Raw genomic sequence first — 17697 nt, 5'->3', positions numbered from 1 at the left:
TGACTGTAGATTTTATCACTTGACATTTTATTTGGAACAGCCCCTCTCTTTGCATGTATATATATTTATATTTTACTTAACACGACGATACGTGAAACAAATTATTTTCTGGAAAACATGTTTCACAGGTAAGCTGCTTTATTCGTTTTTATTAAGTACAATCATATACAAACAAATACATTTTAATGAACAGAAAGTAATTTTTTTTCGCTTTGCTAATCAATAATTTCGCAATCATAACCTACGGAAAAGCCGTTCATATTTCAAGAATGAACAATGAACTGAATGTGTCGTAGGTTTTTTGTATGTTCTCTCCCTGATTTCATGTATCCAGTCTCTGTGTGTATTTTTTATTTTGCTGTTTTACTAGTTGTTTGTCGTCTTCACTTTATGCATTTTTGAAAGTATTTTTATCATGAATTTTCCGTCTTACGTCTTCTACTCAAGTGGCACCCTTCTATTTCAGTTTTGTTTTAGAAAAGAAAAGTTTTTATTCTCTAAGGTACAATCTAGGTAGGCACTTTTAACTTTTGGGGAGACCGAGTTGAACAATTCGTACATTATAAGGTTTTATTATGGTTGTGTTCAATTGTTTTATTTCTTTGAGATATCCTTGTTACTTACTTTTCCTGGCTAAGCATCTTAACGATTTTAATTTTGGTCATTACAGAGGATAACCATATTTGTAGGAAAGGACAAACAAAAGACTTTTGACAAAATGTAAGTAAAACATGAATTAACAACAATTTTTTTTTATAATGCTTTATGTTTTATTGTTTTTGAACAGAATTAGTCTATGTCGGATAATTTCCCACAATATGTACATAATTAATTATATTTATATCAAAATACTTCGTTAATATGAAAGCTGTTGCCATGGTGTAAACAAAAATTAGACTAAACTAGACTAACACAGGATTATACTTAATTGCAATGCATGTATGACGGGTGTCGCTGGCGAAGCATGCTTACTCTGGAGCGCAGATGTTTTTTTTTGTTTTGTTCGATGGGCTTTTAGAGTATGCAATTTGTTTCTTTTGTTCATATTTAAGCCACGTGTTTTTTTGTTTTGGTTTTTTTTTTTGGGGGGGGGGGGTTAGTTTTTTTGCTTTTGAATTTTTTGAGTTGTTCAAATGATACTGCTGTGGTATTTTCGGCCGACACTTTTACCACTCAAGCATTTTAAGAAGTTTTATGGTCATCATCATGAACTCGTGGATCGTTATGGTGTATCCATCTGCACCATGAAAACTGGGTCATAGTTTTCCTTTCTTCGTTTTGTCTACCCTGGACTTGAATTTGTATGAGCAACTCGGCGGGTGTTTCTAGAAAAGCAGAGGACGCTTACACTACCGGTGCACCTGGTCCATGCTCCCAGTTTTTAGTGGAGTCCGAATTGCACATTTACTTTTGTTACTTTGTATGTATGATTTTAGTTACTTTATGTTCTTTGTTGTGTATGTCTTTTATCCATGTCTGGTCTTTGTCCCTGGATTGCATCCTTTTGATTACCGCTATAACCTTGGCTTCCTTGATTACTCTTTCACCGAGTTTTACGTCATATTTAAACTGGTAAAAATACTTACCAATGCAACTATCATTCATTGATGTACCATGGAACACTTAGACAAATGTTTAGCATATTTTCATATTTTATCTTTAATTTAAAGTGCACACTGCAAATACTATCCCAAATACAATATAAAATTTAAATGTACATTTGGCTACGTTTTTCTTCATAGTTTGATACAGAAACAAATGAAGCAGTAAACTTAAAATGTGGGTTTGTACAAAATGCTTTTTTCTCAATAACAACACAGCAGCTAATTGCAATGGTTGTGGACATGAAAAGACAGGTACGTAAAATAAAAAAATATAAAAAAAAAAAAAAACAATTAAAAACATGGTTTTACCTAAATGCATTTAAGGGAAATCTAAGACAAACCTTTATAGAAATATAATTATCGGAAATCCCTGATGTGGCATACATTATGTTACTTTTGTTTAATATATATATAAATACAAAACTACAAATCACTTTAGTTTTGCAAAGTGTTTCAAATAGTAACCTTTCATCAGCAGCATATGAATCAGATACAAAGTAATATTTTAATCCAAAAATAATTGTCAACAAGTAGTTTCCCACAAAAATATATACATTTATTCGGAAATGCATGAAATGCACTTCGTGAGTTACAATGTCCACATTTTTTAGTTACCACATGCCTTATAGAACATGACATTTTGTTTATTGATCGGTGTTTATTGTAAAACAATTCATTTTTTTTATTAATTTTGATAAAAACGGCTTTTGAATTTTAAGGTTTTGATTGCAAATTTTTTTCTCTAAACGATAGGGACTGTAAATGATGAACTAATTCATAAATCGTTTTGGTTAAATTCCGTACACATTCAGAATGCGATATCTCAAATACATAAATTGTTTTTTTTCTGATTAAAAAAGTTAAAAATATTTCGTTTTCTTTCAGAACCTTCTGCGCTTCCAAACAAAGACAAAAATGGCCAAGATATCTTTTTTCCATTGAGGAAGGCGTTACAAAAACGAATTGACACGATGCAAGCACAGTCAGAAGGTATTGCTTTTTGTATTTTCTCACACATGTGTTATAAGGGGTATTTTTAAAAGAAAAAAAATACCAAACTGTTTAACTCTAGGCAATAGTCAAAGGAATGACCGAATGGAAGGTCAATTTAATAAACGACATTATACATGTAATGTATAAAGGCAAAAAAAATTAAATAAATACGTAAATAAATTAAAGAATAAATGAACATAAAAACAAAAACAAAATAAAAGGAAAAAAAAGAAAAAAAAGAAAAAAACAATGATAAAAAAAAAACAAAACAAAACAAAACAAAAAACAAAAACAAAACAAAAACAAAAAACAAAGACAAAAACAACAACAACAACAAAAGCTGGAAACAACCACAGCAGCCTGACTTGGTACATGTACTCGTTGAAAATGGTGGTTTAAACCAGGTCTTATAGGGTGTTCAACAATCTCTCTGCCATTACGGTTCATTGTTTCTGCATATTAATGCCTGAATGATGTATAAGAAAAAGTAACAAAAAGAAAAACAAAGAAACAAATGATGAAAAGATAATTGGATGAAAGAAATAATAACTGCTTTCTATTCGGAAACTTAGTCTAATGTTGGGGCAGTGTGCCCACTCTGCAGCAGTTACTAATAAAAATTGAACTAAGAAAAAAAAAACAAATGTTTGCTCTCGCATTCGACTCTGTACGAACAAGTCTATATATCTGTTCATATTTGTGTGTCAGTTAAAATTTTGAAATAGTCTATGGGAATAATAATACAACAGTTGTTATATACACATTTGTTTTTGAATTTAGCTTCTACATCCGCTGTTAAAAAGATACATGGCACAGTTACCCTAACTTGTCCATCGTCAACGGCTTTGAAAGTTAAGTGGCAGCCTTTAGACACGGAAACAGAAATAAAATCGTATCAGGTCAAGTACCGGCCTTTTACGGAAAAAAGGTTTAAAACAAAAGAAGCTGATACTGAAGACGTTGTCATAACGGGTTTAAATGAAGGCACTAAATATGAGGTCAAAGTATTCCGGGTTGATGTGGATGGAAATAATCACTTCATGTTTCAAGATTTCACAAATACACCTGTTTCAAAAACAAATTTCGGGCAAGGTATTATAACTCAATGCAGATAAATATCAATTTTCAATGCCTCTTATGCACATTTATATATATATAAATACATATCCTAATATTTCAAATGGCCATTTCAGGAAGAAAAAAATTCAAATTTAGTTGCTGTCATGAATGTAAACACAATAAAATATATTTATCAATAAGCCGATCGAGGAGTTCAATACATATAGGATGAACAAAGTATGAAAATGATTCGTTATATCACTGTACTCAATATGAAAATTACGGCCTGCTTTCTTTGGCCTTTTGACTTTTTTGTAAATACAACTCATATTTATTTCATTCACCTGATCATCATCATCATCATCATCATCAGTTTTCATACCTAAATCCATGAATGCGACTTTGCACAGGTTGAATAATACTTGACATTTGAACTGTTGATAATATTATCCCCTTTTCAGATTGCTTTTAATCGATTTTTACCTTACCACTGATAGTTTCTGTTGAAGTTTATAACCAACTGTGAATGATTTTGGTTTTTCCTAGTGTAACTCTCTACTCTGACACTATTATTCCAATTATGTCTCTTTCCTTTCACTCATCTATCCTTACTTAGTTAGTCTAGTCAATTTGTCCTCTACGGAAGTTTCGATGGTCAGATATTGGTTCCTGTGCATCACCTATTTCATCATATATTTTTATTTAATCAGCTACACGTATTTGCTGTTGTGTTGACACTTTATCGTGCTGTTCTATAAGTAATTCATTATTCTTGGGTTCTTTATATCAGTTTCCAGATGTGAGAGTATCATTAATTAGGTAAATAACAGTTTTTCGAAAGAAAGAGTGAGGACTTTGATTAGAAAGAGTTTTTCCGGCTATTTCACCTACTTCAAATAAACGTAAACCCCGAAGCGTGCCTCGCATGCGAATTAGTATATGAATTGAATGTAATATGATTAACATACCTTTTAGTCTACGTATGGTTATCGATTTTTTATTATCACGTGGCTACCAGATGATTTTGACAAAGATTTATTATAACTATATGTTGTCTAGCCAATATTTACCAATAAGAATAATATGATAAGCATTTGAAAACACTATGATAATAATATGACTATCATAATTTATCATTTAGAATTATCAGCTTCACTTTCATAAACAAAAACGATAAAAGATCTGCTAGAAGTCACCGTGCAGAAGCAACAACAGGTGTAAATTTATGTACTTTATGTACTGATAAAACTCCCTTCGAATCAATATCCAAAATCTGAAAGATGCGGTTTGTTGCCTGGATCATACAGCTCTATTTTCCTTCAACACATTTAAATAGTTTCCTACACTTAAAGTTTTACATACACATTCAGCCTTTGTTATTTCTAGTCCTTTTGTTTGAATAAGACCGTCTTTGGGCAACTTCAAGGTTACAGGCTGCTCTTGCAATTTTTTTTTATTTTATTCAACACAATTGTCAGATACAATGCCCCCAACCTCTTTACAGGTGTACCCAATCCGATTCATGCGTTTGGTTTTTATAATGCTCAATCATTCTTTAACCATCTTTAATTATGAAAAAATAGATTTCTCTCTTTTATGATGTAATCAGCCTAATACTTCTTGATGTGTTACTTTTTCAGAGTGTTGTCTGTACAAATACTATCAATCATTACTTTCAAGGGCTGTGTAATAACTGCAGATCCTCATCTTTTAGAATCCTAGTTAGTTTTATTTTGATTTTCGCTTTTGCTTTGTCCAGGCTACTTTTGTTTGAAACTTTGGCAATTTGGCTACTTCTTGTATTATGTTTTTTTGAGAAAAAAAAATGTTTCTGTTTGGTCTCTTTGTTTTAATCAAAGCATAGACAATTGTAAGATCTTTGTTTATATGTAGCTAATATTAAAAAAGTAATGATCTCATTCTACAGGTTATTTAACTTTCTTATTGTCGCGCGTAAATTTATATTCAGATGTGTTGGTAACAGGCACTACTCTTCAAAAGCAAATACCAACGAAACAGTTTGTTCATATCGTTAGTCCTACATCATCAGCTGTTATAGTGAAATGGGAGACTGCTGTGGCAGATGAGGATATCCAGTCCTATGAAGTCAAATACCGTTCTAAAAACGATAAGCAATTTAAAAGTTTAGAAATCGAAATCAAGGAAGTCAGACTAAGTGATCTGCAGCCAAAAACAGAATATATAATTAAGGTATTCTGGATTGATGAACAAGGCGAAAACCACTTCATGTTTCAGGAGTTTGTAACAACACTAAAAGAAGAAAGCACATGCGATCAACGTAAGAATTTCAATTGATTTCTATAATGTTTTCGAACCTTTTCTACACATTAAACGCATCGTGATATATCTATATAACAAATATTATACGTATAATGTTAGTATGGGTCAATTGTTTCAATGAACCTATTTATGAAGATTATTTATATTTCACAAGATTAGGAACCCTACCATCATACATATTTGACTTATTGACTTTGACTTATTCATAAGAAAAAAAAATCATGATATTCATTATTTTATTTATCAATTGTTATGCAAAGTGTTTTGTGCGTTAGCTGATTTGAAAGTGAGTTTTTTCATGTTATTAGTCTATCTCTTCTGGTATGTTCAGTCCTTCGATTCTATATCATTCCTTAGCTTATTCTTAGCTATCTTTTTTTTTTCGATAGTTCTATCGTTTATCCATTGATTCTTATTGGTAGATTTCATATTCTATGTTCCCATATAAGTCAGTGCAGGAAATGGTTCAAATTTTGCTGTGACAGCGACATAATTTTTAGTATTGCATTGATTCCGAGTTTGACTGTTTCTCATCTCTTTATCTAAATACTCACTTTTCCGGTGAGATACTGTTCATTAGAAAAGATAACAAAAGTATGTTTTGTTCAATTTCGGTTTTGTCATTTGTGTATATTGCAAAATTAGTTTTACATCAGGTCTTTTATTAAGTTATTTTATTATTTTTTTTTCCATTTTATTTTCTATTCATTCATTTGTGTTGTATTCCTAACACGTCAACCAAAATGAATAACAGGTAGATTTGATATAAAACTTGTATTTTCTGTATATAAAAAAAAATATAATAATATAGATGTATAGCCAATCATTGAGTTTAATTAATTCAACAGTTTTGGTAGAGTTGTAAAAAAGTAAGACCCCTTATCATCATATTACGTTAAAAATTGACCTTAAGGAATCAAAAGGTATGATGTTAATCTAGTCAAAAGGTGACATGTTAATACAAGTTTTGAATTCTTGTAGGTGCAATTCCTATGTAATAGTTTGTTAATTCAAAATTACAATCGATGTATCTTTCATTTTTTATGATTTTCGATTTTACTAAATAAATTAATTAAGATTGGTTGCGTGGTTTGTACGGTTTAACTTTCGTATGGTCAATCTCCTCAAACGTATACATGGTAAGGGTAAATTGTAGTTACTTTGTTGATCAGTGTAACCAACAACGGTTATCAATATATGGAACTGGTTCGCGAACGACAAAATACAACTAACAATTCTTTATAGCAAATTAATCTTAAGTGCATTGACACAATTTATTAATTTCTGCTTGACCGTTTTTGAAGAAGTATTGCAAGTGCTGTCAACCAGCAGATATCGTTTTACAATAATGACAAATAATATAATTAACTGTGAAATAAAATGATATAACTAAATTTGCACATGACCGACAATAACCTTCTTTACGATTACTGCTCAAGATCAGCATTGTTTACATGTTCATGTATTATAATATACAAGGTATTATACTACAGAATCAAAAACAGAGAGTGACAAAACGCTTAAGATGAAATACTCCTTGTGTCCCACATCAAGGACAGTTGTTGTAAAATGGCAAAAAGTAGAGGCAGCAAAAGACGTACAATCATACCAGGTTAAATACCGTCCAGCAACGGAGAAACGTTTCCTCACAATAGAAGTTGACACTGAAGAAGCTGAAATTAAGGATTTAAATGAAGAAACCAAATATGAAGTTAAAGTGTTCTGGGTTGATGAAGATGGTAACGGTCACTTCATGTTTCAAGACTCTGCAACAACAACGACACTATACACCGGATTGAGCGCAAGTAGGTACAATTATTCTAGACTGGCTCATGATATCATTTTTACGGACGTATTGACCTAGTTGCATTAGCGTAAAATAACAAATTAATTAACAAGCACTGACAAACGTATGCACAGATGCTGTTTGAATTAGTCTTACTGTGAATATTGTTTTTGTTTGGCATACTTAAATATTAGCTAAACATGGGTAACCATTTGGATAGCATTGATAATACTTGAGAATATAACGGTTGTTTATTGATAAATCTGTGGTTCGGCAGAAATGTGTATATAATGCACATAAGGCACGTGACGGTGGCTCTTAAATAAGGCACACATAAGCAAGAAAATGATATAATTTATCTATAGAAGGAGGTAACTTAGAAAAACAGAACTATGTTATTGAAAGATATTTTCGATAAAAAGCTAAGAAGCATGTTGGGGGGCATATAATAAATAAAATTCGAATCCTTTAGGAACAAAACTCTCTTTGCCTTGTTGGCTATTTCTTTTATGATAATATTTCAAGACAAACCTCAACTCCATTCACGTTAACATATTAACAATGTTTTAATGTTCTATAGATTTAACAACTGAATATGATCAAATGATGAGCAGGAATCATTCATTGTGTACCACATCGAGTACACTCTTGGTAAAATGGCAGAAAGTAGAGACAGCAAATGATCTACAATCATACCAGGTTAAATACCGTCCAGCAAAGGAAAAACGTTTTCTCACAATAGAAGTTGACACTGAAGAAGCAGAAATAGAGGATTTAAAGGAAGAAACCAAATATGAAGTTAAAGTGTTCTGGGTTGATGAAGATGGTAACAGTAACTTCATATTCCAGGAGTTTGCAACTACAATGACACCAGACACGGGATATTGTACAAGTAAGTAGAGTCCACAGCAAATTCAAATACTTATTTGAAAGATAAAAATGTATTCATGAGTTTAGAAGTAAAGAATGAAAGTACTGACATGAAGTTATTTCAAAACTGCATTAATTGATAAGTCTTCAAATTACCATAGATTTATTGTCTTGTCATTTGCCATATATTTATATATAAATTCATACATACTCTAAAAATGCCAATAAAGTAATTTGGAAACCAATTTTTAATAAACGGTTCGGATAGTCAACACGTGCTATTCAAAAAATTCTAGAACAAATTATTATAATATTTACATTTAAAATTTCTTTGAATAGCGATATAGATCAAACAGATTAGGCCAAAACAATTTTAAAAATATTAATTAACATGTGTACATAAAATGTTACATGTATATAGATATACAACATCTTAATATCTTCCAAGAACATTTTGACAAGTTTTGCAACTGCGTAAGTAAAAAAACAGAATTGTATAATGTGTATAATATGCTATAACCAAAACCACATACTTTTATCATAAGTTCTGTCATACGTACGTGTTGCAACCTGTCTGACTGCTAGCACGAATAGGAATTGGTTTGCTCCTCGGACATTTTTATGATTATAGACAGCAGAACATCAACAACTTTTTAGAAATGGTAGTTTTTCTATGAACTACATGTATTACGAACACCTTAACTTCCTTAACTTAACCAAGTTTTGATAGAAATGATTGTAGAAGAAAACCAAAACCGTAAAGTTACAGTTACAGACCTAATTTCTATTGCTGTTTATTGAGGAATTTTCATGAAGACCTTGTTTTACTTAGACATTTTATGATATATCTTCACTTAACCCTTTTGGAAATGTTGTTATTGACATTTGTTGTTTGAGTAAATAAGGAGTGTTAATCAGTTGCTTTCGGATTTTGGACCGGCTTACAAAAACAGCACATACTCTTTTGAGGTAGATGCAGCTTGTCTTTTGTACTATGTGTTAATGTGTTCGTATTGTGCATCGCTCTCAATGGTTAAATCCAATATCGATAGATTTTTATAGTTCTTTTTATTGGTGTATTTTATTCTCCACTGTATCAGGTAAAGAAGTAGTTGAACGTTAACAAACATGTTTAACCACGCAAAATATTGCTTGTGCCTGTCTTTCTCCAGTAAACTGTGGTCCAGTGGTTGTCATTGTTGTTTTATTCCTTTAACATTTTTATCTATAGAAAAGGTCGATTTTTGTCCTTTTTTAATGGTTTTGAAGCCTTTCATAGCGTGCCTCATGTTATGGGTTTTGCCCATCATCGAAAAGCGTGTGGTGACATGTAGAGGTTTAATTGTTCGTTGCTTGGCTTTTGTGGGTTGTTTTCATAATGGCAAGCATACCACATCTCTCATTTAATAGTAGATAATATTTAGAATAAGTGTAATGGAATTGTGTTAACCCTGTGTTTTAAGAGAAAATATCTTTCTTAATAAGATACTCTGGTGTAAAAAAACTATTACATTTTATAGTTATTGTATGTTTCGAATGTCTTGTTTTGTTAAATGTCAGACCACTATCTTTGCAATTGTATGTGTCATTTATGAACTCTGATTAATGTTAGAAGGATACCATTATATCATTTTTTATTTTTTTTTTATATCATGGTCGTAATGGTCAACATTTCGTATATGAGAAAATCCTCTTATTGCAAAAGAATTTATGACGAATTCTAGTATGTTTTTTTTTCAAAATTCGACTTTGAATACGGTCAATCTATTTTCATTCATACACCGAGCAACAACTATAAATTATCAGTGAAGTGAATTCAATTTTGAATGACAAAATACGACTTGTATGTCTGTATTGGATATAAAATCAAATTTGCTTAGCTACAAATAGATAAAACATACTGGGTCTTTTTGATCAAATTATTCAAGTACAATAAACCAGGGTCAGTGTCATGCCCTATAAGGTCACCTGACGCTTGAAATGCCTTTACTACAATGTAAAATTATAATCTTCCAGAAAACAACTCACTTTGCCCTTTCGGAAATTTCGTCTGTTACAACTATACATAATAAACCTTAACTCGTCCATGTTTTCATATTAATAATATTATACTGCAGACCACAAAAGCGAGTGTGAACAAATACGTAAGAGGAATTACACCTTGTGTCCCACATCGAGAACAGTCTCCTTAAAATGGCATAAACTACAGACAGCAAAAGATCTGCAATCATATCAAGTGAAGTACCGTTCAGTAAAAGAAAAACGTTTTCACACAATAGAAGTTTATTCTGAAGAAGCTGAAATAATTGATTTAAAGGAAAAAACTGAATATGAAGTTAAAGTGTTTTGGACCGATGAAGATGGTAACAGTCTTTTAATGTTTCACGATTTTGCAACTACGACGGTAGCAAATGTAGATGCTTCCAAAGCAGGTTCGTATTGTGTGTTCAAGATAGATTGTCGACAATATTGGTGATAAGTTCGATTGTTTTTAAAGTGAAACACTCTACAATCTGTCTATCTAACACGAATAGGTTTATTCTGTTTTCATGTTTTATGCTTTGAATTAGAAAAATGTAGTAACATTTACTGTGTCGGTTGCATTCCATAGAGTTATATGATCACCATCATACGTTTTAAAAAAAAGGATAATATAAAAGAAATTTGTTTTGTTTTAAATCACAATATTTGTAATATAAATAATAAGTTTATATGTGATGTTAAGAAAAATTCCGTGTGTTATTTTTTTAAAAATTTTGCCTGGAAAAAAGCTCTCGTGCGATCAAAATGCCATAGTTTTTACTGTTTCTTTAACGTATCGAATGTCTTGTTTTTGTTAATACCATAATTCTTTGTCATGTTATATGTGCAATTATGTTCAATTTCTAGTTGATTTAAAAAAAACCAATTCCATTATTTCATTTTGACAATACTTATTTACTTGGAATCAAGTTTTCATATAAAATATCACCAAATTGTAAAACAAATTAAAAAAAAAATCATTGTCTCGTTTTGATTCGAAACAACGTCAATCGGTGTATTTGATATGAAGTACGTTAGTAAATTCAATTGTGAACTGCAAATAAATGTAAACGGCACAGTCAAAGACAGATCAAAACTACTGATCCTATTTTAATAAAATGTTATAAGTATTGCCAATCAGGGCTAACCATATGTCCAATAGGATCACAAGACAAGAGTAATAAGTATACTAGAAATGTGAATTTAGGATGATATTATATTGCCGGTTCGATAATCGAGTGCAATCAAATGCAGAAAAAAGATTATTTCTTGCGTCCCACATCAGCAACAATCTTGGTGAAATGGCAGACATTACAGGCAATAAATGACCTACAGTCATACGAAGTGAAGTATCGCTCATCAAAGGAAAAACGTTTTCATACAAAAGAAGTTGACACTACAGAAGCAGAATTAAATGGTTTGAAGGAAGAAACCGAATATGAAGTCAAAGTATTCCTCATCGATAATGAGGGCAATTCTACCTTTTTGTTCAGTGATTTTATTACAACACTTTCATCAACAACTATTATTTCCAAAGGTTTGAATCAGCTGATGGAATTTAAAACCAGTTTCAAGACGTTTATCAATTTAGAATTTACCTTAGTGCATTTGCAAGCTTAAAGTTTACTTCAACAAAATATTATATACATTGTATAAATATGATTTTTTTTCTTCACGTTTATATTTTACAATAATCAATTATGAATTTTATTACTTTTTAATACCGAAAATTGATGAAAGGTAAATATTTCATTTTTGTTATAAAACATGGCTAAGGAGTTTACTCCACACAGGTGTTGAGAGTGTGAAACGGTTGAAAATATTACACATTTTGATATATGTCTTCTTGATTTTATCCAATGTGTACATTTACATGAAATAAGTATTCATCATGAGATCAGATACAGACATGTACATTGGTATGTTATATATCATTTCATTGTAGAAACTAGTGACGGTGCAAAATCACAACTGGGGAAATACGTAACCATACCGACATCGACGACATTGACCGTTTCATGGGATGCACATGCATGGGGTGCTTCAGGAAATCGTGGTGTCCGTTTGTTTCAAATAAAATATCGTATTTCAAAAGGTGGAGAAAGGTTCAAATGCCAGGAGTCACCTTGCAGTATAATCAAAATATCAAATTTGAAACCATGCACAAAATACGAATTGAAAGTATTTTGGGTTGATGAAGGCGGAGAGAATTTTCCTTTGTTTAGTGATGAGGCAACAACTACTGAATCAAAGTCAACAATGTTAAAGAAAAGCAAAATGTCGTTCATTGATAACACTAGAAACCCGACTATTTTTCATCTAGAACCTGTGAATACAAATGTTTTAAAAGGCCATGAGGGAGATAGCTTTGATGTACGAATTTGTGATATGGGTGAGTTCAATTGCATTTTATGACATATATTTAATACTTTTATATACTTAAAGATTCATTATTTACAAAAGAAAAACAATGGCAGAGTGCACCTTCTAGTACAATTAACGATTGCTTTTTACCCTTACGATTTTGTACCATGTAAATAAGAAAAAGTAAAAAGATAGCTGAAACTAATGCATTTGGTTTACTTTATTATTTGCCTGTTTTCCAAAACAAGAGTGGTAATTTTATGTTAAATTTTGTGTCTTTTACAAAGTCATAGATAATTTGTTTAATTGAAATACTCATCCATATGGTCTTTATCGAAATTAATACTGAAATGTAATAAATGGCCATGAAAGTTTTAAAGATGTCTTGCTAAATAAATAGCAAGTTCATCTTTGAATGTCGTAAATAAAACATAAGGGCGAAATATAATGCATGAAATCAAATAGGAGATTCGGAGATGTGCTTCATGATGATAAAATGAACAAGGTTCTTAATAAATATCAAACCGTTTACTATGTTTAGCTTTGGCAAAAATATATTTGTTATGTTTGCCTGTCTCAATATATTTTACAATTTATAGACTATTGTTAATTTTTTGGTTATAAAGTCAAGAAGAAAATGTTGTTGAATTGTTATGTTAGTATACGATGTATCATCATGTTACAGTTTCCTGTTATGAACAACAATGGAATAGTAATGAAGAAAAGACTATTATGCTGTTAGGAGCCACTGGAACCGGAAAAAGTACTTTCATTGATGCTCTGATAAACTACATCACCGAAGTGGCCTATAGCGAAGATCATCGTTTTGCCCTTATTAACCAGACAGAAGAAGAAAAATACAGAGCAACAAACAAGGTAATAACAACCGAATTTGAAATGTAGAAAAAAAAATAAAACAAAACAAAAATTGTTCTTGGACTGTTTCAATAGTGCAAAACCACAATTTTTGGGTGGTTTTTCTGACGGATCTATCAGAGCATCATTTCATTGAAATGATTTAGTTCAGGTTCTAGCAGAAGATCCGCGACTAGAACCAGTTCAAGTAGATCTTTTAATGATACAAATGAATTGTTCTTGGATTTAAAAAAAAACTGAGAAAACTTGTTGTTCGTAACTGTTTAATTGGATTTAGAATCAGCTTACAAAAAAGGTTTGTACTCTTTCGATATTGGTAAAACGTACTGCCTTTTGATCTTTAATATTTATATTGTATATAGTGCAAAGCTCACAAACATATTTTATCCTGCCATATGCTTTATGTGTCTGTTCAAGTCAGGAACATGTAGTCAAGTGGTTGTCGCTGTGTTTTATATGTTCATTATCATTTGTTTTTAAGTTTTTTTCGTTTTTATGGCTTTAAAGAATATATTAACTTTATTTATGTTAGGGTCTTTCACGGCTGGATTTATGGTTTTGTTTATGTTTCTCATTTAATATTATTTGTTGTTCTGTAGAAGCTTAATTGTTCGTTTAATTTTGGCTTTTGTGGGTTTAGACAACATCAGTTAACGCCTGCCACTCATCAACCAAATTATTAAAATGACATGAAGAAGTCTTTTGTCGAAAAATCATTTTGTACTTTTGCTATTATGCGTCTGTAAAAAACTAGCTTATTTTGTATTTTCTGTTTCGTACTATCATAACTAGTATTCCCGAAGGTCTTTTGATGATTTGTAGTAATTTTATCAAACGAAACAAAAATATTTAATTTTTACCATGAAAAGTCACGTAATTCCGACTCCTCAAATTATTGCTTAACCAAAACGTTTTGACTTTCTTATCGATAGAAATTTTGTTCTACTTGATAAACTCACGAATATATGTAACTTATTGTCGGCCAAACAGTTTCAACAAAAGTAAAAACTATTTAACCTACCCCTAGACTAGTTCAGTCGTAGCATCTTGTCACAGTATATCGACTCAGAAAAACCGATAATGATGTATCCAACATTTATGACCTACTCAGGTGCTTAAATATTCCTTAAGGTTACAGTTATTATGAAATCGTAAAACGAGTAATTTTGAGAATTCCAGATTTTCTTCTGTAACACCCGTTTTTGTTTTTTTTTACATACACTTAGAGGTCGATGGTAAAGGAAAACTATTGACCGAACTATAAGACAAAAGTGACTACTTTTCATTCAGAATTGTCAACTTTCATTTTATCTGTGGCAACATTACTTCATCAACTGCGTACGGAGTTTTGATATAAAAACACATATGTTATGAAGGAGCTTGCCGAAACTTCGTAGATTTGTTCTATCGCGCAAGACATCTTACAATTAGGCTTTTGGAACAGGGTTATGTTGCTACAAGATTGAAGTCATCACTACAGAAGTCATGAACTCGTGGATCGTTACGGAGTATTCATCTGCAACACGAAAACTGATTTGTTCAACGTCTCATAGTTTTCCATTTCTCTTTCATCTACCCCGGACTTGATTTCCTTATTTGTAACTCGCCGAGTGATTCTAGAAAATCGGAGGACATTTACACTACCGGTATACCTGGTCCATGCCCCAGTTGTTAGTGAAGTTTGACTTACTCATTTAATCTTGTATGTATTATTTTGGTTGCTTTATGTTCTCTGTTGTATTTGTCTGTTTTCCATGTCTTTTCTCATCCCTGGGTTTCATTCTTTGAATTATTCTAGAATAATCTTGAATCCCTTGATTACTCCTTCAAGTACCGTAGTTCAAACAAGTTTTTGTATGATACAATACATTTAAATAGTGAGTCATCAAAAGAAACCGAGGATTTCATATTACAATTAAAAGAAAAAAAACACTCATAACATTTCTCTATTCCTCTGTAATATTCATGTCCTATTGTAGCCAATGAAGGAAAGGTTTTGTAATTAAAATGAAATTGAAATTCTGCTCATATATGGAAAAGTACAATTTATAGTGGACTGTCTCATCTTACATTTAACACATGTCTCACATCGGATACTATTCAGTATGGTTCAAAATATAGAACTGATCATTATAAATCGCTTTCATTAACTTTAAATTAAAAAGGGTTTTTAAATTTTTTTTTTTCAATGAAATACACATAGAACGAAAACCATCGTGTACGACAGTGAAAACCCCAGTAATTTCCGATGCAGTAATAGAAGTATTATTAAGGATTTTTTTAATTATTTTTCAGACTTGGTCACAGACTTCAACTATTAACGTCTATAGAATTCCTAAGCTGGAAGGTTTAAGAGTTAACTGCAAGGTTAATATAATAGACACTCCAGGATTCAATGATACTAGAGACAGCTTTGACGACAATATCAAAACTCAGATTTCAAATTTATTTGAAAATTATCTTGAACACCTAGATGCCATCTTTATTGTTTTGCCTATGTCCGTTCACCGTTTAACGACAGGACAAAAAAACGTGTTTACAAACATATGTGAATTATTTGACAAAGACATTGATCAAAACATTTTCATTCTCTTTACCTTTGATGATGGTGGCAGCATCGATGGGTGCATGAATGTTCTTACAGCTGCAGGGATGAGGTACAATAGTGATAAACCTTACTTTCGTTTCAATAACTCAAATATCTTTTCGGCATTTTCGACAACCGAAAAACCCGAGAAAGAGTTTTCAGTTTGGGAAACAAGAACGGAAAGTTTTTCAAAGGTCTTTGAGGTACTTTCAACAATTCCGCGTACTACTGTAAAATCGAGTTTTGAGGTGATGAGAAATCGGTCACGACTTGAATTACAGATAAGTGGATTAGAGGATGATATCAACCGAAAAGCTCGTGAAGCAGTTCGTATTTCCGATCTAAAGGAAAAAATACAAAATCATGAAAAATCAATGCATGAAAACAAGAATTATATTATTGATACAGAAGTCGTTCGATATGAACAAAAGTATACCGGCAAAAATTCAATCAATTGTCCGGAACATGAAAGAACTTGCCATGCTAACTGCTGGGTTCAGTTTGATTGGTGTATTGGTCAATGTGAAATTTTCAAAGACGGTAAATGTACTATTTGTGAGTGCAATAAAGCAATCCATAAACGAGGACCATATAGATATGTAGAGATTAGGGAAATCAGACAAGTCCCAAACAAAGAAATGGTGGAAGCATTTAACGACGCCCAAACTCAGATAGTTGATACTAAGTCAACGATTCTGAAATTAGAAGCAGACTATGAAAAATCAATTTTTGAACTAGAATCGAAGTTAAAACAAATGAAAGACACTTTCACTTTACTTAAAGTCTCTGCTCTAATGCCTCCAAAACACGATAGTATAACTGGATACATTGTAAATATCATAAACAAAGTGAATCGGTCTAGCAAAGAGCATATGCTATTGATGAAATGCCTCGATCAATTAGAAAAGAATATTCCACTTTCAAAGGTGGCTTTCAATTAGACTGTTAAAGAACTAAGTGTATGTCATTGCCATTAAATACAATTCGTAAGTTGTGCTTTTTTAAAAGATATTTCAGTCTCCTTTTGTACTATAAGTGGTAAAAATAAAACATTTTGATTGGAATACCATAAAATCTAGGATTCAATGCATTCCAGTTGTCCCCACTGCAAGGCAAGTGATAGGTTTAGTAATTACTTTCTATGGTTTCTTTGATTTTGTATCATTAAAACTTACATTAAAAAGAATAATCAAGGGAACCAAGGTTATAGCGGTAAACAAAAGAATATAATCCAT

At 31.5% G+C, this 17697-nt stretch overlaps 1 protein-coding gene across 1 annotated transcript; it reads left to right on the top strand.

The window, feature by feature from the left end:
- Positions 1-86: 86 nt before the first annotated feature.
- Positions 87-17452, top strand: LOC148613849 (uncharacterized). Its single transcript, XM_088587487.1, has 12 exons — positions 87-128; positions 671-720; positions 1743-1856; positions 2490-2594; positions 3378-3689; positions 5626-5955; positions 7451-7762; positions 8324-8635; positions 10731-11045; positions 12581-13027; positions 13685-13875; positions 16171-17452. The coding sequence occupies exons 3-12, from the start codon at positions 1778-1780 to the stop codon at positions 17401-17403; spliced, it is 3636 nt and encodes a 1211-aa protein (XP_088443613.1). The 5' UTR covers positions 87-128; positions 671-720; positions 1743-1777; the 3' UTR covers positions 17404-17452.
- The last annotated feature ends 245 nt before the right edge of the window (positions 17453-17697 follow it).

The sequence above is a fragment of the Perna viridis genome, chromosome 6, assembly GCF_037379345.1.
Source record: "Perna viridis isolate PV_CMFRI_1.1 ecotype Kerala chromosome 6, ASM3737934v1, whole genome shotgun sequence".
Taxonomy (NCBI): domain Eukaryota; kingdom Metazoa; phylum Mollusca; class Bivalvia; order Mytilida; family Mytilidae; genus Perna; species Perna viridis.
This window is presented reverse-complemented; position numbering and strand designations above follow the sequence as displayed.

Excerpts from the sequence above, each read along its gene's own strand:
- LOC148613849 (XM_088587487.1), top strand. The coding sequence starts at position 1,778 with ATGTGGGTTTGTACAAAATGCTTTTTTCTCAATAACAACACAGCAGCT. Across the intron at positions 7,763-8,323 it reads ATACACCGGATTGAGCGCAA|ATTTAACAACTGAATATGAT; the intron begins GTAGGTACAATT and ends AATGTTCTATAG. Across the intron at positions 13,028-13,684 it reads TGTACGAATTTGTGATATGG|TTTCCTGTTATGAACAACAA; the intron begins GTGAGTTCAATT and ends ATCATGTTACAG.